General features: G+C 44.7%; 1 protein-coding gene across 2 annotated transcripts in view; it reads right to left on the bottom strand.

Annotated features, from left to right (window-relative positions):
- Positions 1–26,017, bottom strand: part of MYO10 (myosin X) — a 196,925-nt gene that overhangs the window by 3,871 nt on the left and 167,037 nt on the right. For both annotated transcript variants that reach the window (XM_028737963.2, XM_028737964.2), the window contains 13 exons: positions 25,164–25,407; positions 24,218–24,313; positions 17,952–18,045; positions 15,693–15,748; positions 14,671–14,813; positions 12,404–12,598; positions 11,318–11,475; positions 10,192–10,315; positions 8,199–8,496; positions 6,372–6,579; positions 5,084–5,220; positions 2,738–2,858; positions 222–677 (listed from right to left, as the gene is read on the bottom strand). In XM_028737963.2, the coding sequence (XP_028593796.2) occupies positions 222–677; positions 2,738–2,858; positions 5,084–5,220; positions 6,372–6,579; positions 8,199–8,496; positions 10,192–10,315; positions 11,318–11,475; positions 12,404–12,598; positions 14,671–14,813; positions 15,693–15,748; positions 17,952–18,045; positions 24,218–24,313; positions 25,164–25,407 (2,330 nt within the window). The remainder of the gene's footprint in view (positions 1–221; positions 678–2,737; positions 2,859–5,083; positions 5,221–6,371; positions 6,580–8,198; positions 8,497–10,191; positions 10,316–11,317; positions 11,476–12,403; positions 12,599–14,670; positions 14,814–15,692; positions 15,749–17,951; positions 18,046–24,217; positions 24,314–25,163; positions 25,408–26,017) is intronic.

The raw sequence follows: 26,017 nt of genomic DNA, 5'->3' as shown, positions 1-26,017 counted from the left end.
GTCTAGCTAGTTTTTTGTCTTGCGAGGCATTCGTCTTGCGAGGTACCACTGTACCCTCACCTGTAAAACATTCAGGAGGAGAAGACAGACAAATGTGCAAACCCATAGAACATGACCATACAAGATGTGTTATACTACAAATTGTTTAGCTGTAGTTTATCTTTTTATTTAGTCTTATGATTTTGCTGTCAGCAACGCCCGTGGAATTTTGGTATACTCACCTCTACGTCAAATAGTGTGGACCCATAGCCAGGCCACTCCTTAATCAAACTCATGTACTTGATCATCGCTTGCTCTTGGTTCATTCCTTGCAGTTTTTTCCATTTATCAATCACATTAGTCCTGGCTGCGAAGATTTCCTCTTTGACCCACATATCAAGCATCTGATCCTCTTCCATCTTCTGCCTGCTGATGGAACTGCTGCGGAAACTCCTCCTCAGGGTTCCTTCTAGGAAATTGGCCCGCTTCCTCTCTATCCTCTCCGCAGCAGTAAATGTTTTAGTGGACTGGATAATACGGGACGTGAGCCTCTGCAGTGGGTAGACTTCTTCCATTTCTGGCATAGCGGTACTGGATGAAGTGTAGTCTCCTTGTAGGTATTGGAGCCGCAAGGCAGCAAGGACCTGGAGGGCTTCTTCAGGAGCTGGATAATGTCCTCTAATCACTGCTTCGTGTGCCTAATGGAAAGAAGGAAAACAAGATGTTTACAGGCATGCAGCAGAACATTCTGAATCCTAAATTTGCTGCTGTAGCATAGTGGTAATAAAACTGAACTGTGCACCAAGAAGGCTCTAGTTTCAATCTTGTTTCACCCATAATCTCGCTGCGTGGCCTTGGTCAAGCCACTAACTCTCAGCCTCAGTGCTCCCCCCACAAAAATACACTCCAGAACAAGGAAGGTAATATTTGCTTTACATAGCTTTTGCAGAGATTAAAACAAAGTAACACGTGAGATGCTTTGCAGGCTTTAAAATAGTACAGTGAAACCTCAGTTGCTGAATGCTTTGGAAGCTGAACAATTTGGAACCCAAACGCCAACAAACCGGAAGCGAATGCTTCTGTTTTCGAACGATTTTCGGAAGAAGAACGGCTTCCTTGGTGCATTTTTCATTTTTTCCCATTGTCTTTGCAGCCAGTCCATTGATCCTTGCTTTTCGTACTTTTCGGAAGACGGAACAGTCTTCCGGAATGGATTAAGGTCAAAAACTGAGATTCCACTATATACAAGTATTATTTATGTACATTATACGTTTTTGCTGCTTGAAAAAGCAGGAAGTATATATGAACAAGCTTCTTCCACTGGGGTACCTTTGGCAGAGCATAAAGAGTGCTTAAATGAAGAGAACCACCAGAGGGCACCCCAGGCAGCATCTTCTCCAGGGAACAAACAAACTTATAAATACTTGCAAGCCTAAAGTTGGCTTTGGTATTGTTGCATTATAAAGGGTTAAGTATCATTTAATTGACCATAAGAACACGTGCAATTGTTTGATACAGATGTGACAAAGGAAAATGAATAAAACTCAAATGACAAAAAACTCATAATTGCAAAAGATCAGCCTGCCAAGTTATATGATAGGTTATGCAAAGCTTCTGGAGGAAATTGTTTCTAATCCATGAATGTTTCATGAAATAAAAACATTTTTACTTTAGGTGGTTGGCTGTTCTCGACTTTATATGGCAGGACTCCTGTGAGGTTGTTTGGATATAACTCTTCCAGAAGATACAGTGACAGGGAAAATGGTATAGCTACTTGCTACAAGTAATTCTCATGAACAGTTACAAAATGCATGGAACATATACACCCATTTTTAAAAGGTAAAGGGAGCCCTGACCATTAGGTCCAGCTGTGACCGACTCTGGGGTTGCGGTGCTCATCTCGCTTTACTGGACGAGGGAGCCGGCATACAGCTTCCGGGTCATGTGGCCAGCATGACTAAGCCGCTTCTGGCGAACCAGAGCAGCGCACGGAAATGCCGTCTACCTTCTCACCGGAGCGGTACCTATTTATCTACTTGCACTTTGACGTGCTTTCGAACTGCTAGGTTGGCAGGAGCAGGGACCGAGCAACAGGAGCTCACGCCGTTGCAGGGATTTAAACCACTGACCTTTTGATCGGCAAGTCCTAGGCTCTGTGGTTTAACCCACTGCGCCACCCGCGTCCCTATACCCATTTTACTGATGGGCAAATGACGTGGGATATAGGGGACAATACAGTACATTAACTATGGAAGATGCAGTGATAGCCTTGAAAGGATATTAGACAGAGGCTATACATAGCTACTAGTCATGATGGCTATATGCTGCCTCCAACATCAGAGGCACCATGCCTCCAAATATCAGTTGCACAGCAAAAATGGCAGGAGAACAGGGCCTCTGTTCCTGTGCCCTGCTTGTGAGCATCTCACAAGCATCTGATTGGCTGCTGCGGGAAAACGGACACTGAACAAGATCAGATGCAGCAAGGCTCTTAATTTCTAGTGATGTAACAACCGTGGCTTGTGAAACATGGCTGAGAAAGTCAGGAATGAGCACCGCCAGGCTCCCCTCTCTCCTTGCTGATCTGCCTCAATCCAGGTCTTTAAACCAGGAGATCCTTGTTACGTCAGGTAGGTGTCAATCACAGCAGCTTGCCTCTTTGATTAGAATGGAGTCTCTCTCCCTCTCCCTCTCCGTGTGTGTATCTCACATCACTTACTCTTCCCCAAAGTATAACAACCTTATTCCCTCTCCGTACCTGCTCAAACATGAATGCAAATTCCACACTATCTTTTGGCACATGCTCCGTGTCCAGGAAGCAGTAGAGCTTGAAGTAAAATTTCCATGCTGTATTCTCACCTTCTGAAGCAGCACCAAGCCTGGGAAAACACAAATACTCGGCAGTTTGAGTACAAATAATCAAATATAAACTGGCACTAAAATCTAAAAGCTGTATTTAAGAGGAGAGTTGAAACTTTTGCTATGTGGAACATGTGGATTTGGTAATCAGGATCTTAATCTATGGCTTAAATATCAACTTTCATGAACACCACTTTATACATTCAGCAAAATCAAATTTACTGATAGGGTTCAGGCTGTAGAGTTGGAGTTGCATGTTTGAATGTAACCCCATGTGTGTGCACTAGCCTATCAGATTACAAAAAAAATATGTATAAACTCTCCCACTTTATGATGGAGGTGCTCAAGATCAAGCAGGATTCAGGCATATTTAGTGGAATTGCAAAACTGCAGGGCTCTTTTAGATTAAAATGATTAGGAAAACTGATGAGATTACAAATTGCAAACTAGAGACAGATCCTTTGGTTATTCTATTAGGAAAATTGAGGAGGAGGAAGTACCCCCCCAAAAAGACAAAATAATGGTGGCAAATACTTTAGCTGCAGCAAGAATGGTAATTTCAAAATACAGTGGTACCTCGGGTTAAGTACTTAATTCATTCCTGTTCTTAACCTGAAACTGTTCTTAACCTGAAGCACCACTTCAGCTAATGGGGCCTCCTGCTGCTGCCGCGTCGCCAGAGCACAATTTCTGTTCTCATCCTGAAGCAAAGTTCTTAACCCGAGGTTAAGATCTTTCTGGGTTAGTGGAGTCTGTAACCTGAAGCGTATGTAACCCGAGGTACCACTGTATGGGGAGGGGGAGGAGACTACAAAATAACGAGAACAGGTTATTTGACACAGGAGTCTAATGTTTAAAATATTGCATTATTATTATTATTATTATTTTTAAAAAGCTCTGGCGAGAATCCTTAGACAAGCAACAACAAACACACCCCAATGGCAACCTCTCACTCAAGCACATACCAGCCAAAGAACAGCATTTTGCAAAAAAATGAAACACAGAGAAAAAAAATGAAACACAGAGAAAAATGAAACACAGAGAAAACTCAGAATTGGGAGGATTGGGGAGCCTCTGCTGGGGCCAAAGGATGTATATGAGGGCACTGTGCTGCCCATGGGTATCATTGTTGGGAATGCCAACTCTAATGTTGTTTTTCCATCTGTAGGCAGGTTTTTGTTTCTTTAATAAGCCTATGGCATCTAGCATTATGGAGCTGGCTCAGAGCAACTGGTGGTCAAGTGAGCGAGATCATGGATTGCTGTCTCACAGTTGAGGTCCTAACCAGGAAAATACAAGGAATCAAAACCCACAGAAGAAAATTGATTTGTGGGTAAAAACTTTAGCTGAAGCAAATACATAAGGTAAAGGTAAAGGCCATTAGGTCCAGTCGTGGCCGACTCTGGGGTTGCGGAGCCGGCGTACAGCTTCCGGGTCATGTGGCCAGCATGACTAAGCCGCTTCTGGCGAACCAGAGGAGCACACGGAAATGCCGTTTACCTTCCCACTGGAGCGGTACCTATTGATCTGCTTGCACTTTGACGTGCTTTCGAACTGCTAGGTTGGCAGGAGCAGGGAACGAGCAACGGGAGCTCACACTGTCACGGGGATTCGAACCGCCAACCTTTTGATCGGCAAGTCCTAGGCTCTGTGGTTTAACCCACAGCGCCACCCGCGTCCCTTAATACATAAGGTACTGGATGCAAATTTGAAGCAGGTTTAAAACCCGGTTCACCAGCCCGTTAACAAAATATAAAACAGGGCCACTAGAGAAATGGGAAGGAGAAAGTATTGGGGAAGCTCTTTCTACTATTTGCCACAATTGCAGTAACCAGCTTTGCACCAATATCAGTTTCAGCAACAGTGTTAGGAGACAGATGAACTTTAAGCTGCCACTGAGATTCTGGGGAAACTACCTGTGCAAATGCGTTGTGACTAGTTCCTTTGTTAGAGACGTACCAATTGTGGAAAATTATACAGAAGAAAAGGCTTGGACTAAAGACGAAGCCCAAGGGGAGGGAGGGTTGCAAGTGGTAAGGCCGAAGAGAGGAAATTTTAGGACAGCACAACACAAGTACCACAATGAACAGTGATGAAATCATTCCCAGGCTTACAAGCGCTTCATTAATCCCTCTTTACAGGAGAGGGCAGTGGATGGGGAGATGCCATTGATTCACGAAAGGGAAATTTAAAAGGCTGCGGTTAGGGCTTTTAATTGCTTACTTATTAGGAGAGGCACACTCACTTTTCAAACTTTGCCAAGACATCAGCCACAACGGTCCTGCTTTCAATGGCTTTATCTGTAGTTCCATTGTATTCAAACAAGGCAAACATATTTCTGCTGTCTTCCATGGCCAGACCCCGAATTAACTTTTCAACAACCTGGTAGACAAAAACCAAAAACGAGACAAAGAATGTTAGACTATAAAAGGTAAAAGCATCAATTAGCCACACTGAAGGCTAAGGTACAAATTATGTTCAAAAGCATACGGACATCTATTTTTTTCATTGCGCTTGCTTTTGTTTTTAACTTTCAATACTCAACATTTCACATCAGTTTTCCTCCAGGCTCTTTCTTGATAAAGCATTTCCAGATAATAGACTTCACGTTTTTAAGTTGGCTAGAAACATCAATAACTTTTGGAAGATACACATATAGTACAGATTGACTATTCTTCTTAAGAATGACCAACAACTGGCATACTGCAAAGTTTCTGCTCTTCAACTAAAAGTAGCCAAGCATAATCATAAAGCCAAATACGTAATATCAATAAAAGCATAGACAGAACTACATCCAACCCAAAACAAATTACTGTTACATCTGCTATACCACATTTCTCTCTCATACTGTTCCTCATATTTGGAAGAGTTGGTTCTGCACTGTGATTTGCATGTCTGTACAAATCAAAACTATTAGGGTCTCCTAATATGTTTCTACACAATGAAAAATAGGCAACATTCATAAACACTGCGTTTTACCCAGAGTAGATCCACTGAAATTAATTAACATTACTAAGTTGGGCCCTTTAATTTCAAAAGATCTTCTCTGAGTAAAATGTCATTGCCTACCACCCTATATGCTTCTGCATCTCAGAAGACAGATCACTGACTAAAATTGTATGGTTATTAGTACAGTGGTGCCCCGCAAGATGAATGCCTCGCAAGACGAAAAACTCGCTAGACGAAAGAGTTTTCCGTTTTTTGAGGTGCTTCGCAAGACGAATTTCCCTATGGGCTTGCTTCGCAAGACGAAACGTCTTGCGAGTTCTTGCGAGTTTGTTTCCTTTTTCTTAAAGCCGCTAAGCCGTTAATAGCCGCTAAGCCGCTAATAGCTGCTAATAGCCGTGCTTCGCAAGACGAAAAAACCGCAAGATGAAGAGACTCGCGGAACGGATTAATTTCGTCTTGCGAGGCACCACTGTAAGTCAGACAAAACTTTAAAGTTCAATAGGCCACAAACACACTGCACAAAATGGCGGACCCTCCACACTCTGAAGCTCAATCCAGGCAATCCAGTCCAAGCCTCATCTTACCTCGCCAGCAGTGGTGTGGGAGTTTATGGTGATCTTACAGGATCCCCCGCCATGACAGTAGACCGTGGATGTCATCTCTTGTCTGTTGATCAAGGCTTCAATTTCATCCCGGGATGGCACAAACTCTCTGCCTTTGGTTTTTTTCAGCGATTCATAAATGAAGAGGGCATACTTCTCCATTTCTGTGCCTGGAAACTGGTCACGCACCCTGTGGGGGAAAACCTTGAGATTTAATTGCTCCATGTTTTGTTTTCTTGAATGTGGTGGTTTGAAAAGCATTTAAGAGGCAACGGTGGGAGCATTCAGCCCAAGCAACTACTGTTGTGGCTGTGAGACCATTTTCACCAACCCTCTACATTGGTCCCTCATTTTTCAAACGCATCTGTAGTCGAACGTTTCGGAATTCGAATGCCGAAAACCCGCAAGTAAGTGCCTCAGTTTTCGAACGTGCCTGTAATGGTTCTAGGGGTTGCTTGTGTGTAAATAAACGCCACCCTTGGCTGGTTGCCTGAATGAACCCTTTCTGTCTGGACAGCCACATGCCCGTGGCTGTCTCAATCGCTGGCAGAATCTGTTAGTGGGCGTTTCTTGAACTTCTTCCAGCAAAGAAGCTCTTTGATGCCTAGTCTCCGCCTACTTTCTCTGCACGGAAGCCTTCTGCGCAGGGAGGGTGTGGGCAACAGAGGACCCGTGCTCTCCCCACTGGTTCCCGGCGAGGAGTCTTGGAGCCACCTCGCCGATTCCCCCATCTGCCCCCCTTCTCCACTGGTGTTACGCTGATTTCCTTCCCCAGAATATGTGCTGCTTCTCTCCCTCCCGGGACGCTCTTTGGAATCCCTCTGGAGCCCTCCCTCTCCCTCTGGCTCCGATGGCAGTTCCCTGACAGTGCCTCAGAAGTCGAATAGAAAATGTGGCTTCCATTTTAAGTTTTCCATTTTGAGGCTTCTGCTTCCAGACATTTCAGACCTCGAACGGACTTACGGAACGGATTGTTTGAAAACCAAGGTACCACTGTATATCAAAAGGCTCCTCCACCACCCCATGAATAGATCGTTCTTGCAAGCAAGATGGTTGCATAGAAAGCTCCTTTGTATTGACCTCTTATATTTGTAGGCATGTTGATGCTGGATAACTGCACCCTGTCTCTGCCTTGTGCTGTTCCATCCTCCTGGAGTCACAGTTCTTCTTTCCCTCAAGCTCTGGGCAGGAGACTGCATATGACTCTCAGCTTGGTTACATTTCTCTCATCTGGCGTCTTTTCAGTCCAGCTCTTCTCTGCACTGAGTTCTGGCTCAGCTGGCCTCAGATTTGGCCCAGCGTTCCAACCTTGGGAGATACAGCCTCTCCTCTCTGCTTCCATCTCTGCTTCCTTGGAGTCCCTTCCCTGCTTTGCACTTTCATTCTCCCTCTCTCTGCCCTTATGTGGTGTGGCTCTCTGAGGTCCAATCAGTCCTACAACTGTCTCCCATCGCCTCCTCCAAGATGTTTCCAGTGTTTGCTTGAAGGGCCAATGGCAGAAATTCCTGACATCTGCGGAACCTGCTCTTACTCCCAACTCTAAGGGTGTTTAGGGATCTGTCCCTGTCCACAACACACCTCTCTCCAGGATACAATAGTGAGCCCAACATGAACTTAGAGGCAGGCTGTATACCCAGTTCAACGGCACACCACATGACCACTTTTCTCTCCAAGGTCAGCTCCTGCAGATCACACCACTCAGTTAGCTCTATGGGTCAAATAAAACAAGCTGTGGAAGTTTCCTAACCTTGTACCTTCAAACTATTGCATGGCCCACCATTGCGTGCAATCATCCATAGCTCTGCTTACCTCTTTAGATGGAACTTCAGGTATCTGAGGATTCCGCGGCTTGGCAGAAACATGCAGCTCATGCAAGTGAGGATCTGCCAGCTGTACAGATTGCCCACGCTCCCCGGATTAGGCACTTTGCTGGTCTGCTTGATCAGCTGGCAGTAGAGCTCATCGCGCAAAGGCCGTAAATCGTGCCCCGTCTGCAGAATACCCTGAATAATAGGAATGGGGTCTGACACGGACTCAAGTTGCTGCAGAGAATTAAAGATCTTGATAGCTTCATCCTGGAGGGTGGTGTAGCCTTTGTCTTTTAGCACTAGAAAACAGAACATGGAAGTACATCTCGCTGCTCAGACAATCAAACTATTGTAATTCACACGGGGCAAGCATATGAAACAGTAAGTCTCAACAGGTGTGTTTACAAAGCTCCCATTTTCTTATTATACTGGAACAATTAAGATACATAGTTTGCATAGATGTCCGAATGTCTACCCTTATTCCTTTTTTCCTCCTTTCTTGGAATTGGGTTATTTTGTCAAATATTTGGGTATCAATGGTTTTGCATCAAATGATTTATGTTATCTGCAGTATCATTTACTGTTGCTTGGCTTTTTATTCTGAAGCTGCATTAACTGTTTTAAGATTTTGCCTATGTTTTATTTGTATACTTCTAAGGTTTAATTTTTTTTGGTGATCTGGCCAGAGATGGTGAGGGAGGTATAAAAATCATATACCGTAAATAAATTTGGAGCGGGGAGCAGTGGGCTGCAAAGTGATCCTGTCTGGCTCCTGAAAGTTCTGGGCAACACTGTATTGATCCCACACTGGGGAAGCCACAGCCTCCTTCTCCAGCTAAGCTAGGGGAGCGCTAGTTTCCTCATATCCTCAGTCAGGCTTCCTGGGCATTGCCAAAACTTTTCCTCGTGAAATGTATGAATGAACCAGCCCCATGCAGTTGGGTTCCAATGTTTATTTCCCTCTTGGTTTCACATTGCCCTTTCCTACAGTGGTGCCTCGCAAGACGAAATTAATTCGTTCCGCGAGTTTTGTCGTCTTGCGATTTTTTTTGTCTTGCGAAGCACGGTGTCGGAAAAGTTTTGGAAAAGCTTCAAAAATCACCAAAGTCTTCAAAAACCTCAGAAAAGGCTACCACACCGCGTTCTGTGAGTTGCTCCTTGAAGTCAAGTCACAACTGTATTAACGGTGTTAAGAAAAAGGAAACAAACTTGCAAGACGTTTCCATCTTGCGAAGCAAGTCCATAGGGAAAATCGTCTTGCGAAGCAGCTCAAAAAACAAAAAACCCTTTCGTCTTGCGAGTTTTTTGTCTTGCGAGGCATTCGTCTTGTGAGGTACCACTGTACTTAGAATACTGATGGTGAAGGAAAATTGGGAAGAGGTACAGACACCATAAAGAAGGCTGATCGCCGAAGAATTGATGCTTTTGAATGATGGTGCTGGAGGAGACTCTTGAGAATCCCATGGACTGCAAGAAGATCAAACCTATCCATTCTTAAGGAAATCAGCCCTGAGTGCTCACTGGAAGGACAGATCCTGAAGCTGAGGTTCCAATACTTTGGCCACCTCATGAGAAGAGAAGACTCCCTGTAAAAGACCCTGATGTTGGGAAAGATTGAGGGCACAAGGAGAAGGGGACGACAGAGGACGAGATGGTTGGACAGTGTTCTCGAAGCTACCAGCATGAGTTTGACCAAACTGCGGGAGGCAGTGGAAGACAGGAGTGTCTGGTGTGCTCTGGTCCATGGGGTCACGAAGAGTCGGACACGACTAAACAACAACAACAACAGAAACCAGGAGTATGATTTGGAGTGATGAGTTGGGAACAGCACTTAGCAGTTCCTGGCAACCTCTATTGGTTAAATATATAGCAGCAAACTGATGAGAAGATTACTGTTAAGGTGATGAGCGAAGGTGCCAAGGCATCTTATCTTCATGAAAGTGTCCCAAGGCAAAAGTGGTTTTGCAAAGGGCTTGAGTGTCTGAAGGACTTACCGTTCAGGTTGATGTCCCCATATGGAAGTGGCAATAGCGGAGAATGCAGTGGGTGCTGTGTATAGCGAAGAATTGGGTTCCTCTTATAGATCTGCTCAACAACTTCGGGGTTCAGGCAGTTCTCCTGTGTAAATAGCAAGATTATTCACAGGCCGAGGATGAAAAACAAGCCTCCACTGAATGCTTGTGAACGGTCAACAGCTCAAAAGGGAAATGGTTCTACCAGAAAGAGCTGACTTGTTTTGGAGCGGAATATAAACTTCAGGAAAAAGCACACCACCCACCCACCCATGACCATTTAAGTATTTTTAGATATTAATAATGCTTTTAAATGTATTAAATTTTAATTTTATTTTATTTGTATTGCCCTGAGCTCCTCTGGGATGAAAATTGGAAAAAATAACAGCCATCACCACCAATTTAGAAGAGCTATAACCCACTAAAATAAACACTGTGCACCCTAAAAATCACAATAAAATACATAAGAACCGAGAGCTAAAAACAAACAAACCAGAGTAACATTAAACCATTTGTAGCAGCACAGTGCAAAGCTAAAAGAATCCAATATCATGAGAAAATAGGAACACGTTGACCAGTTAGTTGCCCAGAGGCTGAGATAAAGTCTACTGTGCTTGTTAAGGCTGCAGCCTGGTATCATGGGCCCAGGTCACAAACAGAACAGAATTAAAGAAAGATCCGGAACTCTCTTGATTTTTGTTTTATTTTTGAGTCATAAATATGCAGAGCAGCATGAGCACCTCTTTGTGGTAGTACAAATGTGACCAAGAACAGTGTCACTACCACTGTCGTATTCCTCCACCTCCTATCGCAAGCGGGAACTGCAACAAAATGTTGCAGCGTGGAATGTTCTTGTTCAGGGTTCTAGCCAGTCAGCTATAGCTCTTTCAGGCTATACCAGCCTCCCAGTTCTTGTTTTGCCTCCCCCTGCCTCTGCCACTGAGCAATTACAATCCTCACTGGAGTTTTCCCCACAGCACTTAATGAGTTTCTTCTTCAAACAACAGCCTCAGTTTTGGAACATTTTACAATTCTCTTTCTTTATGAGTGGAAAATAATGTGGCTGATTGTCTTCTGGAAGCGTATTTTTCCAAGACCACGAGCCTACCTTAATGTCTTGAATAAGCTGCTGGGTGGGGGTGTCTATGGGGGCTTTTGTGTCTATCACATTCTGGATAGCACTTGACCAGCGAGTGGCTTCGTTGAGAAGTTTGGTGTAGAGGCGGTAGCAGTGCTTGCGCCCGTACACGGTCACATTCCAGTAACCTGAGGCAAGAGTAAATAAGAAAACACCTTGTTAATCTGATTTACTCAAACTATTAATAGACAAGTGGTGAAGGTGAGCTGTCAAAAATCATAACAGTGACGGCGGGTGACTCAAAGGAGTGCAGTTCATAAGTCTGATCTGCAGGCTTATTACTGTTTATAGTATACTGCTTTCTTGAAGAAACCTGATATACTGTATCCTGTATTACTTAACATCATACAGATCAAAACAGTGAAAAGGCCGGTTCTCTACATCTCTGAAGCATGTGCAAATTAAAACCACTTTAGAGGCCAATTTAGGAAGAATAGGTAAAAAGGTACCCTGACCATTAGGTCCAGTCAAGGATGACTCTGGGGTTGCGGCACTCATCTCACTTTACTGGCCAAAGGAGCCGGCGTACATCTTCCGGGTCATGTGGCCAGCATGACTAAGCCACTTCTGGCGAACCAGAGCAGCGCACGGAAATGCCGTTTACCTTCCTGTCAGAGTGGTACCTATTTATCTACTTGAACTGTGTGCTTTTGAACTGCTAGGTTGGCAGGAGCAGGGACTGAGCAATGGGAGCTCACCCCGTCACGGGGATTCGAACCGCCGACCTTCTGATCGGCAAGCCCTAGGCTCTGTGGTTTAACCCACAGAGCCACACTAGCTCCAAAACAGTACACTAATGGCCACAATTGTGGAAACCTTTTGGGGAAAGTGTATTTCCGAGGTTTGATGGCTCATAGCACCACTTTTTTGGGAGTAACACCATAAAATTATATATACTAGTGCATGTGGGAGGATTAAGAATACACTTTTTGTTATTTTGCCTAACACTTTAAATTGAAATCTTTTTCAAACCCCAAAGTATTAAAATTTTTAATATGATTATCGATGGCCACATCACTTGAATCTAGGGGAAGAGCTCCTGCTGAAATTAGTTACCTGTTTCTTTAAAGATTTTCTCATCCGGTGGTACCACAGAGCAGAGGCTGTTCAAGACCAGGGTGCCCAGTTTGAGGGCATTCTTCTCGGAGCTTTTGTAATAATCCAATGAGTTGTGTGTCAGGACAAACCACCGCTTCTTCAACTTCAACAAAGTCATCTTTGGGCTGTTCTTAACCTCCTTATGTAACCATCCTAGTTTAGAGAAAAAACATTTCCTGAATACTAATGCTCTTCTAGAGCTGCTCTCAACTTTCGGCTGCTAGTCACTTTCTCAAAACATATTTTTTAAACCCCCTGCTATTTACAACACATAAAACAATAAAACAGCATTTACTGAGTTCTTCTCAGAAGGCCGTTTTGATGTAGGACTTAATAACCGTTCTTAAGTCAAGATGAAGCCAAAATGTTTCTCTTTGAATAGGCACATCTGGGCATAATGTTGTCAGGTCTAATACATGTGGGCATGTCACGTATTAACACCTAAGCCATGTACAATGGGGTTCTGTGGAGAATGGATTTTGTTTTGTGAGTGTGAGTTGGGTGTGTACTAAATCATTCCTCCATTCTTCCCCCTCAGGGAAGAAGGAAAAAATGGAATAGGTTGGCTGGCAATATTTAAACTTTTTAGAAAAGAACGCCCCCCAAAAACTTTCCAAACCCACTGGCATTTTGATCATGATAGTAGCTACCGGTTATTTAGGAGGGAAGTACTACAGATTTTTTTAAAAAATCTGACATTCCACAATCCAAATCCCCTTCTCTGAAGCAACTCAGAAACTATTTAGCCCTCACAGTTACACTGAAACTGCACCTTCCCCTCTCAGGGAAGGAGAGGGCAATGATAAATGCTTCTCCAACATTGGGGTGAACTAACTAATTTGTTATTGTTCAATCCACCCTCTGTGTTAATATAAAACAAACGGAGAATACCCAGCTCTAAAATCCTCCCTGTGCTTTAGAAGGAATCCTTTCCAATTCAGCCCAATGTCACAAGCTTTAACAGGAGATATTTGGGGCAGAGTTGCCAAAAATATCAGTGACACTAGTGGGTCTACCTCAATCAGCTCTAAGAAGCTTCTCCACCCAACTCTGTTGTTATAGCCTTTTCAGATTCCCACACACACACCTTCTATAGGAGGCACAGGCAAACTCTGTCTCTCCAGATGTTTGGGACTACAATTCCAATCATCCCTAGCTAACAGGACCAGTGGTCAGGGATAATGGGAATTGTAGTCCCAAACATCTGGAGGGCCAGAGTTTGCCTATGCCTGTCCTATAGTCTTGCATCAGCATAAATAAACTGAAAGTTGCCTGACTGGTACAGATGAGGAGAGGCAATAGACCTCATAGCAATACAGTGGTGCCTCGCAAGACGAAATTAATTCGTTCCGCAAGTTTTTTCTTCTTGCGAGTTTTTCGTCTTGCGAAGCACGGTTTCCCATAGGAATGCATTGAAAATCAATCAATGCGCTCCTATGGAGACCGTCCGGGGACAGAGGGGAAGCGCCGCGCGCCTTTCCCTCTGTCCCCGGACCTGTTTTAAAGCAAGGGGCAGCGATCTTCTCCCCGCCGCCCCTTGCTTCAAAAGAGGTCCCGGGGACAGCGGGGAAGACGCGCTGCGCTTCCCCGCTATCCCCGGAGCTTGCGGGGCAAGCTTCGTTTTGCGAAGCAAGCCCATAGGGAAATGCGTCTTGCGAAGCGGCTAAGAAAATGAAAAACTCCTTCGTCTAGCGAGTTTTTCGTCTTCCGAGGCGTTCGTCTTGCGGGGTACCACTGTATTGTGGCTAGTACAGAAAGGAGCTGCTTCTCATTATGGCATCGTAAAGGAACTAAAAACTCCTCTGGACATAAAAGACAATTGCAAGCATCCACGCTTTGGCTTTTTGACTCAAGATGTACTGCTTAAATGTGGCCTCTTCAAGTTATTAGCACGTACCGTATTTTTCGCTCTATAAGGCGCACCAGACCACAAGACGCACCTAGTTTTTGGAAGAGGAAACAAGAAAAAAAATATTCTGAATCTCAGAAGCCCGAACAGCAAGAGGGATCGCTGCGCAGTGAAAGCAGCAATCCCTCTTGCAGTTCTGGCTTCTGGATAGCTGCGCAGCCTGCATTCGCTCCATAAGACGCACACACATTTCCCCATACTTTTTAGGAGGGGAAAAGTGAGTCTTACAGAGCAAAAAATACGGTACTTTGGGAGCGAGTTTAGTAAGAAAGATACCCCATTTTGCAGGGGGATTTCACTTGAAAGATGCTCCTACCTCTCACTATGAACTCTTGTCCCTCTACTCGGGTGTCGCCTTTGGATCTCTGCAGCAGAGTGATCCAGTGATGCATCTCCTCTGGAGTGTCGGCGTTGCAGTGGAGAACACGATTAGCGGTGATGATCACAAATGAATTGGGTCTGCCCCGGGAAAAACAAATAAAGCAAAAAAGGCCTGTATAGTAAACATGGCTACTATTTGGGACCATAACAAAGTGAGTCTGACTCATACAAAGCAATTCCCTTTTGTTTGTACTGTATATTTAAGCAAATGCTGATTCACTTTATTATTCAACTTTGCCTGGCTTGTTTTTCAAACACTGACATTTGACAGCTTGGCACAATCCCACAATTTCAAAACTACAGCCAAACTTGTTTCTGCTTCCACCTTACTCAGGTCTATCTCAGTGAGAATTAGCTCAAACCTTTGCTGGTTTATTCCAAAGATCAACATGAAGACACAGGTACTGAACACAAAACAGAGATGCTTGATCTATTAGCAAAATAAAGGTAAAGGTAAAGGGACCCCTGACCATTTAGGTCCAGTCGTGACCGACTCTGTGGTTGCGGCACTCATCTCGCTTTATTGGCCGAGGGAGCCGGCGTACAGCTTCTGGGTCATGTGGCCAGCATGACTAAGCCGCTTCTGGCGAACCAGAGCAGCGCACGGAAACGCCGTTTACCTTCCCGCCGGAGCGGTACCTATTTATTTACTTGCACTTTGACGTGCTTTTGAACTGCTAGGTTGGCAGGAGCAGGGACCGAGCAATGGGAGCACACCCCGTCTCGGGGATTCGAACCACCAACCTTCTGATCGGCAAGTCCTAGGCTCTGTGGTTTAACCCACAGCACCACCCGTGTCCCACATTAGCAAAATAGAGTGCTTGAATTAAGAACTGCTCTACCTTTCTTTTCTTCTTTAATTTCTCGAGTTGATAGTCTCGCAGAAAAAACATATCCTGTTTCAGAACACAAGGCTGAACAAAAATTAAGATTTCTGAAAGTGGAACTTGTTCTTACCGATCTTGATTGTCAGATGCACAGACGGAATCGATCAATCCCACATCCAGTGTGCCCTACACAAAAAGGGAAAATGAACATTGTGTTGTCTGGCCCATGGTATACATGCCCGTTTGGTTTCATGTGTGGATGGTAACACAAACTGTGATGATGATAATACATGATTTAGAGAATGAGGGTTAGTGGGTTTGAATTCAATAATAAGAGGTAGTGGAAAAACATCGGTTGCTTTTGAGCAAGTTGAACAAAAACTCTTGATAAGGCTTTATTTTATACTGGCACTAAAGGTAAAGGTAAAGGGACCCCTGACCATTAGGTCCAGTCGTGGCCGACTCTGGGGTTGTGGCGCTCATCTCGCTTTATTGGCCAAGGGAGCCGGCGTACAGCTTCAGGGTCATGTGGCCAGCATGACTAAGCCGCTTCTGGCGAACAAGAGCAGCGCACGGAAACGCCGTTTACCTTCCCATCGTAGCGGTACCTATTTATCTACTTGCACTTTGACGTGCTTTCGAACCGCTAGGTTGGCAGGAGCAGGGACGGAGCAACGGGAGTTCACCCCATTGCGGGGATTCGAACTGCCGACCTTCTGATCGGCAAGTCCTAGGCTCTGTGGTTTAACTCACAGCGCCACCCGCGTCCCATACTGGCACTACTGCAAGGAATAAAATGCCTCGCAGGCATGAACAGAAAAATGTTTAATCGCAGTCTGTATGCTCTTCGGTATTTTACTGTAATTGCGGCAATCTCACTTGGTGTACATGTCAAAATCTGTTCCCAGAGTTTCCCCCAACAAGCTGCTCCTAGTTCTGCCATCAAATTCACCAAACCACTTTCTGAAGGCTTTTATAGGGGGAGCATGAATGCCCATTTTCTATTCATTATCTATCTCTGCAATTTGTAGACTCATCCATCATGTCAACACGGTTCCAGGCTGGTTTCCAATAGTGCACAAAATAGAACAATATATCTTAACTGTTATTTAAAAGCTGATTAATCGAAGCAAGCTATAGAGCAGAGCAAGAAAACCAATCAGCAGTTTCTGATTTACTTCAAACGCCAAGGGGAACATATTCAAACTACCCTGCACAACATCGTCACATTTTACCACTTCATAGGTGGGACACTGTTGCAATGCACACAAGTTCTCATTATTGTCAGCGGCAGACAAGACCCACTGCCGTGTGATGCATGGAAGGGTCTTCTCTGTTGCAGCACCCTGACTCGAGAATGCTCTTTCTTTAGGTCAGGCATGTCCAAAGGGCCCAATCCAGCCCGCCTGTCGGTTTAATCCGGCCCCTGCTCAACAACTTCAATCCTTAAAAAAGTCCAACAACTTTGGTCGGCCCTCACGCATGTTCACATCATTCACTTCTTTGAAAAAAGTTTGGACACGCCTGCTTTTAGGTGGTGGAGACTGTCCGCAAGTAGAAACAATCCTACTTTGCCAAGTACATGGGAAAAAGGGAATCTTTCTACATTGACAGACGACAGCGTGCCAGGGTTTCAGAAAGGAGTTTTCCTTAGCCCTGCCTGGAGATCCCGGAAGCTAAATCTTGCACCTTCTGCATATGATCTACCACTAATCTACGTGTAGTGGCCGGACTCATCCAGCAACTAGGCCACCTCTGTCCTGGAAAAAAATGGAGCAGTGGATATACGATATATGATATCTTTATTGTCATTGTCCCATACAGAACAATGAAATTGAGAAACTACATAAAACATTCAAAAACCCCTAACAACTCTGAAACCCCATTTTAAAATACACTATACTATACTAAAAAATACACTATACTAAAAAATACACTATACTATAGAGACCCCTTATGCTGTGGTTAGAACCAGAATTGCATTTGCGTAGAAACTGTTTCTCAGGCAGCTAGTCCTGGCCTTTATAACCCTATACCTTCTTCCAGAAGGCAGAAGCTGAAAGAGATCATTTCCGGGGTGCGTACTATCCTGCGCTATCTCTGCTGTTTTCTTATGGCACCTGGCAGCATAGATTTGATCTAAGGTGGGAAGAGTGCACCCAATTATTCTCTCTGCAGTCTTTACAACCCTGGACAGCATTGTTTTTTCCCTGGCCGTGCAGCTCCCAAACCACACACACACAGACCATAAATTAATACGCTCTCCACAGTGCAATGGTAAAATGCCATCAACAGGTCCTTTGAGAGATTGTTTTTCTGGAGGATCCACCAACCATATTGCTATAATAGTATTTGCAACATTCTGAAGCTGCGTGTAAGCCTTCCTTACCACGGCATTCTGTGGGTTTGCTTGCTCATCGTGCATTTCTCTGATTTCCTGTTCTGTGGAAGCGTGGACTTGACTCAAGACACTGAACCATTGACTGAAGGAAGAGAAAACGCAGAAAAAAGGAGGAGATCAGTAAAAGATTCTCATTCAGGATTGTCTTTCCTATTGTCTTGAAATGAAACAAATGTCTGATGATCCGTTCAATTTTCCTTGGAAGGATATTCACATTCCCCACATTCTAGATAAAGCCAAGAGGCACCCCACACCCTCCCTACCGCAGTTAATGAGCTCCTAAAACAATTAACTATTGTCTGCAGATACAAAATAAATTTGTTTCAAGAATCTGAATCCACTAATCTTCATTCTCCAATTTGTGTACCAGTGGTACCTTGGTTTAAGAACAGCTTAGTTTATGAACAACTTGGATTAAGAACGCTGCAAACACGGAAGTAGGTGTTTTGGTTTGGAATAAGAATATGTTCCACTTCCTATTGAGTGTGTTCCATGTGTAAACCATGTGGAGGCGGTTGGAGGATGGATGGCAACTAACAGATTGAGGTTGAATCCTGACAAAACAGAAGTACTGTTTTTGGGGGACAGGGGGCGGGCAGGTGTGGGGGACTCTCTGGTCCTGAATGGGGTACCTGTGCCCCTGAAGGACCAGGTGTGCAGCCTGGGAGTCATTTGGACTCACAGCTGCATGGAGGCGCAGGTCAATTCTGTATCCAGGGCAGCTGTCTATCAGCTCCACCTGGTATGCAGGCTGAGACCCTACCTGCCCGCAGACTGTCTTGCCAGAGTGGTGCATGCTCTAGTTATCTCATGCTTGGACTACTGCAATGCGCTCTACATGGGGCTACCTTTGAAGGTGACCCGGAAACAACTAATCCAGAATGCGGCAGCTAGACTGGTGACTGGGAGTGGCTGCTGAGACCACATAACACCGGCCCTGAAAGACCTACATTGCATTCCAGCATGTTTCCGAGCACAATTCAAAGTGTTGGTGCTGACCTTGAAAGCTCTAAACGGCCTTGGCCCAGTATACCTGAAGGAGCATCTCCACCCCCATCGTTCCGTCTGGACACTGAGGTCCAGCTCCGAGGGCCTTCTGGAGGCTCCCTCACCATGAGAAGCGAAGTTACAAGGAACCAGGCAGAGGGCCTTCAGATGTCAAAGAAATAAACAACTATCAGACTTTTAGAAGGCATCTGAAGGCAGCCCTGTTTAGGGAAGCTTTTAATACTGGATGAATCATTGTATTTTAGTATTTTGCTGGAAGCTGCCCAGAGTGGGTGAGGTATAAATAATAAATTTATTATTATTATTATTATTATTATTATTATTATTATTATTATTATTATTACAAGCCTATGTACTGAGTTAGGCTGAAAGAGAGAGGGGGGTTTGCCCAAGGCAATCCAGCGCTTCTCTTTGCCAAATATATCCATTTTCTAAGTGGGATTGATTTCTGATTATTTTTTTAGGAGATGCATGCTATTTCCCTCATTTATAGCGGAGACAAGGAACCTGTGGCCCATCCAGTTGTTGTTGCGGGGTGGGGGGCAGTCAGCCTGGCCAAGGACTGACAATGATGGGAAATGTAGACCAGCCGTGTCTGGAATGACACTGATTTATAGACCTAAAAGTTGCTTTTGATTGACTAAACAGAGAACCTTTATAGTCCCCGAGTTAAATCAGCTAAACATTAACTTCCTCCTGGTGTTTCTGTTTAGGGCTCTTCACACTAATTCTTGGCCAAAGGTGAAAACAGATAATGACTAACTATTCTGGCATCTTTTCCAGTATCAGAGGAGTTGAACAAAGGCTGCCCTGTGCTGTCCCCGCCTTTCTGTTCTGTCTTCATGCAAAGCTGGGATCATCTAAGGCTAACCTTTTCTGGACCAAGGGCCAAAACTTCACCCATTACCAACTCTCTGAGGGATGCATGCAAGCCAGATGTGGGTGTGGCAAAAAGTTGGTTTGGCCAACTCACTTTTGCATGCATATACACAAAGGGCACAAGTCTGTATCCTCAAATGATTTATGTACATTTGCAAAGGAGAGGGGGTTATTGCTGCCTCCGTGCTTATTAAAAATATTCATCTGATGACAGGCATCTGGGATTATTTGCCTCTTCATCAGGGTCCCTAATGTGAGCAGAGAGGGCTAGAACCCACTTTTTTTGGTCTCAGCTGCCCAAAACGTGTAGGGGGAGATAAAAGTTTGCTTTGGTGGGGAAGGCTTGATCTGACCCCTGGGCCAGGGATTAGCTACCCATAACTGCAACATGATTGTGGAAGAATCATGACTCTAATATCCCCATGAAGATCCAGTCGTCTGTATTATGTGACAATCTGTCTTGGGCCTCAAAGAACTATATGGAAATTGCTAGCTGCTGCAAAAAATGCTCTTTGCTAAGAAATGGAGAACTAATTTTGCTCCCACATTAAAAGAACGGTTTTCTGAAATAACGAAGGTGTCTGAAATGTCAACACTAACAGAATTACTGAAGTCAGAAAGTTTCTGAAAGAATGACTTTTTTTTAATGTTATGAAAGACAGATATAATTACACACACACACATACACACACCCCAGAACATCTTACATAAGGAGCATGAAAGCCTAACACCTGGGAATAAAGAGGAACAGAGGAAGAAGGAGAGGTTCAATTCTGCAGTACACTGGTACATTTTTTGTTAAAAGAGCCAAGTACTTGGGAGGTAGGCAGAAATCTCCAGGGGACCTCAACAACAGTGGCAAGAATTAAATTAGCACAAGCTTGGAAGGCAGAAGAAATACCAACGAAAGAACAATGGCAAGGGAAACTTATGGAATATACAGAACTGGCAAAATTAACAGATAAATTACCGTATTTTTTGCCCTATAGGACGCACTTTCCCCCCTCCAAAAATGAAGGGGAAATCTGTGTGCGTCCTATGGGGCGAATACAGGCTTTCGCTGAAGCTTGGAGAGCGAGAGGGGTCGGTGAGCACCGACCCCTCTCGCTCTCCAGGCTTCAGGAAGCTATCAGCAAGCCTGGGGAGCCCGCTGGAGTTCCCGCAGGGCTCCCTAGGCTGTGGATAGCAGCCTGCTGCACGGAGCGCGGGGCGCCCTGAAGCAGAGCGCCTCGCGCGCCCGGCAGACATCCGCAGCGTGGGGAGCCCTGTGGGAGTTCCCGCAGGGCTCCCCACGCTGCGGATAGCAGCCTGCTGCACGGAGCGCGGGGCGCGCTGAAGCAGAGCGCCCCGCGCTTCATGCAGACATCGGCCAGCCCCACAAGCTCGGGGGATAGCGGGGAGGCGGAGCGCCGCCATACCGCTTTTCCCCAACCTGGTTTGGTTTCCCCGACCTGGTTTTGGGGGGGGGGGAAATAAAGGGGAAAAAATTTCCTTTATTCCCCCCCCCCAAAAAAAACTAGGTGCGTCCTATGGGACGGAGCGTCCTATGGGACGAAAAATACGGTACATGAAAAGGATAACAAAGACTTTAAAAGACAATGGGAACCATTTACAACATATATGAAGAACCAACATAAAGAATTGGACTCACTGGCAGGGTTTGAATAAAGAAACGCAATTGTACATAACAAAAAGTAAGATTATATGTATTGGGGAAATTTTGGGAAACAACACGCAGGGTGAGTAATATGGAAATAAAACAAAATGGGAATATGAGGGAAGTCCAGGGGAGGGGGGGGAATATGGAAAATTGTTAGAGAAATATTGTTAGAGGATGTTGTTATAAAAAATCTGCCCTTTTCCCCTTATGGTGTATCCAAGAGCCCATATAGAGTCCTTAAGTGGATTCCCTATTGGTAGGAGAAAATAACAGAGGCCAACCAGAGAATATTGAGAAGCAAAACAGCTATTAAGCCTGATCTTTATTAAACTGTTGCAACAGGGTCCTCACTGACCATAAGCAGGAAAGAGGAAGAACCCAGAACAAAGGTGTGCCTGCCCTTATATAGACTTCTGAAATTGCCCACTCTCAAACTCCAGACCACCCCCAGAAACATCATACATACATCACAGGAGGCGCTCTAAAACAGAATCCTGAGTGTGTTGTTTATCTCCTGTCTAGCAGGTTACCTGATTGCATTATCTGGGTTTTGGCCACTCTTTTGTTACTATAACTACTTAATTCCTGAATCCAGGTCACAGGCTCGCCCTATTCACACCTTAAATGTGCCCTTAAGGCAGGATTTGTGAGCATAGAGTCAATGGGGAGGTTTTTTGATTTCCTCCCTCCTTACAAAGAAACATTTGGGCAGTTTGGGAGAGTCAAAATGGTTTCAGGACTGTCTTCCTGTACTGTTTCAGACATGTGGTGTATATATTTATGTACGTGTTTGCCTTGTACATTTAATTTTTATTATATGTGACCTTAAATTCTTATAGCAACGTATACATGGAAAAACCAATAAAAAATATTTTTATTTTTTTAAAAAAAGAAATCTCCAGGGGACAACGCTGATGGCCATGTTTCACAAATCAATTCTCTGCCAACGAACAGCTTTGTCATAGTGTGTCATGGAAAGATAAAGAAAATGTTAAGAGCGGAACGTGTGGGTGCTGTGTATACTACACACATTTTGAAATGCAAACAATTACCTTCGTGTTTGTAGGGAAAAAATGGTTTATGTGACAGAGGAGAAAAGTCACCTTAAACGCTAGTAAATCTTGTTGGCACTTTGACAGATCACAGATGGTGATAAAAAACCAGATCTGGATCCTATATTTGAACCTGAACTAGTGAGGTATAAGTGGATAGTGTGTGAGACTAGAATGTGGGAGAAATTTCCAGTTAGGGATGAAGCTCTCCAGATATCCTTGGACCAATCACTGTCTCAAATCGACTTTGCAGTACGTGAGGCTAAAATGTATACCACCTTGAGCTGAGATGGGACATTCATGCAATAAGTAAATCTTTTCAAGTGTCAAAGAACTGGGAATTGAACAAATGGAATCAGACCACTGGAGAGGGGGGGTATTTAGGGGCTTTTTTTTAACCTTCATTGAACTCATTGCTCCATTTGAAAAGAAACTCTCCACAGCAAGATTGGGAGAGGAGGAGAAAAATTCCAAGTTATGGTAACTTTGAAAGATTGTAGCCTTCTCTTAGGTAATTGTTGAAATATTAATATTTATTCTGCTAGCAGTTGTCTTGAGCCATCTGAAGGTTTTTAATCTGCTGAGCAGCATGGGTTTTAGGGTGCTTTATTCTACCTGATACAGTCTCCAGTTACTGAGTGTTATCACTAAAGGGAATTACAGACCCATCTACTACACATGCTATAGCATTTTACATCCCGACTTGCAAAAGTATCAGAGTGGGCAAAATTGATCAAACCACAGATTGCACATTCTTAGTAAAGGTAAAGGGACCCCTGACCATTAGGTCCAGTCGTGGCCGACTCTGGGGTTGCGGCGCTCATCTCGCTTTATTGGCCGAGGGAGCCGGCGTACAGCTTCCGGGTCATATGGCCAGCATGACTAAGCCACTTCTGGAGAACCAGAGCAGCGCATGGAAACGCCGTTTACCTTCCCGCCGGAGCGGTACCTATTTATCTACTTGCACTTTGACGTGCTTTCAAACTGCTAGGTTGGCAGGAGCAGGGACTGAGCAACGGGAGCTCACCCCGTCACAGGGATTCAAACTGCTGACTTTCTGATCGGCAAGTCCTAGGCTCAGTGGTTTAACCCACAGCTCCACCCGCGTCCCTCACACATTCTTAGAGACAATAGCAAATCATAGTACATTTTAAGCTCTTTCTTCGTGGATATCTTTTGGGAGCCTGGGCACTGGGCCCAAAACTTAGAATACCGTCAGCAGAACTCTGTATGAAAGCCTCCGTTTGAAAACCATTCTATTGCTTCTGCTTATTTTGTTTTTCTGTGGGTGGGGAAAGAATCCTGCAGTGAGTTTATTGCTGGTCAAGTACCGTATTTTTTGCTCTGTAAGACTCACTTTTTCCCTCCTAAAAAGTAAGTGGAAATGTGTGTGCGTCTTATGGAGCGAGTGCAGGCTGCGCAGCTATACCAGAAGCCAGAACAGCAAGAGGGATAGCTGCTTTCACTGCGCAGCGATCCCTCTTGCTGTTCTGGCTTCTGAGATTCAGAATATTTTTTTTCTTGTTTTCCTCCTCCAAAAACTAGGTGCATCTTGTGGTCTGGTGCGTCTTATAGAGCGAAAAATACGGTAGTACTAGGCTTCACATCTGCAAAACATCAGTGGCTGGAAGGGGAAAGGGGGAGACAGTTCTTACCTCGCGTCCTCAGGGGACTCAGCGATCAAATGATAAGTCCTATCGGCCATGACAATGTCAATCCCGTTTTCCTTAGTAGTGTTATCAACGATATCTCTAAAACGGACAGAGAAGAGAGAAATACGATGAATTCGTACTGTCAGAACCCTGATGCCCCGTCTTTCTTAATATTAAGCCAGTGGAGTCTAGTTTTTAATGCCTACGAACAATTTTGCCCCTCTTTTGTTTCCATGGAGGCACCAACCCATTCTTTATCTCCACGCAGCCTTTAATATGGATCTCCTTAATCTCCATCTCATTTTCCTTCAGCTATTGATCTGTGCTACCAGCCGCGTGCAAATTTATTATGTGTTGTTTCAGCCAGATGATTTTTAAAAAGTGCTGGAGCTCACGCTAATCTGGACAGAGCACATAAGGCTGGTTTCCAAAGGGCTGCGACTGGGAGGACAATGGGTGCTTAGTGCCGCTCTGCTGATCAGAGGAGCGCACGGGAAGGCTGCCAACACCATCTCCTCAGCTAAGATCCTGGCAGAGGGGAAAGGCATGGCTTTTAACACCCAGTCGGAGGGAGGTGAGAAAGAACGGTGCCTTGAAGTTGAGGAGCTTTTTACCTCTGAAGACACTGAAAGGGGCTACTCTATGCATGGGATAGAGGCTGAAGCTGAGGCTCCAGTACTTTGGCCACCTCATGAGAAGAGAAGACTCCCTGGAGAAGACACTGATGCTGGGAAAGATGGAGGGCACAAGGAGAAGGGGGCGACAGAGGACGAGATGGTTGGACAGTGTTCTCGAAGCTACCAGCATGAGTTTGACCAAACTGAGGGAAGGTAGTGGAGGACAGAGGTGCCTGGCGTGCTCTGGTCCATGGGGTCACGAAGAGTCGGACACGACTAAACAACTAAACAACAACAACATGCATGGGATGCCTTAAGTGGACTTTGCTTACTTGGCTGTTCGGATTTCAAGTGTTCCCTTGAGCTTTTCTTCGCTATCGTTTTCAAAGTACATCAGCCGGGACTGCCGGAGAACAAACCAACGCTTCTTCCAGTTCCTTCTGGACAGCGTGGAAGACCCACCGCCTTTCTTATGCAGCCAGCCTTGCTTGAGAGCTTCCTGTTTCGAGCGGAACCACAGGAAGGTTTCATCTTTCAAGACACACCAGCGGCGCTTCCACGTGTTCATCAACCCACCTTGAGGAAAGGGAGAGAAAGAGGTTGTGAAACCTGCGTTTGTTTAACAACAACAGCAACAAAATGCCCAACACTCCTGCAAAGGGAACATTATGTAGAGCAGAACTATTTCTCATCGGGCAATCTGGATGCTTTTAAGAAGAAGGATCTTAAAACCATTGGTCTATACCATTAATAAATACTGAAAACTGCCTAGGGTCAAACAAGCAAGCATTCACCAGATTTAACAGCGGACTGTCACAGAGTTGTACCCTTGGTTTCAAGCTCTCTACCCTCAACCAGCATCCGAGAGAACAATCAAGCTTCAGGCTTTTTCTCCTAGTTGCTCTCTCATCCCAACATTTTTCTCCACAACCCAATCCTTCTGTGGATGGTATAATCCATATTACACGGCCCTCAGTCAAAGTGCCTTGTCAGAATGCCTTCGCTCTGGCAAATGGAGTGATGGGTCTATCACTCTTACAAATTAAAAGAAGAAATACAAGGCAGAGTTATGTGTGACTATTATACATGCAGAAACTCAATAATTTGACAGAATCTTGTGAAAACCAACAGTATAGATCACGGGCAAGCAAACGAAGGCCCGGGGGCCAGATCCGGCCCAATCGCC

Source organism: Podarcis muralis, chromosome 8 (genome assembly GCF_964188315.1).
Source record: "Podarcis muralis chromosome 8, rPodMur119.hap1.1, whole genome shotgun sequence".
NCBI lineage: Eukaryota > Metazoa > Chordata > Lepidosauria > Squamata > Lacertidae > Podarcis > Podarcis muralis.
The sequence above is the reverse complement of the archived record's forward strand: the minus strand, read 5'-3'. Positions and strand labels throughout refer to the sequence as shown.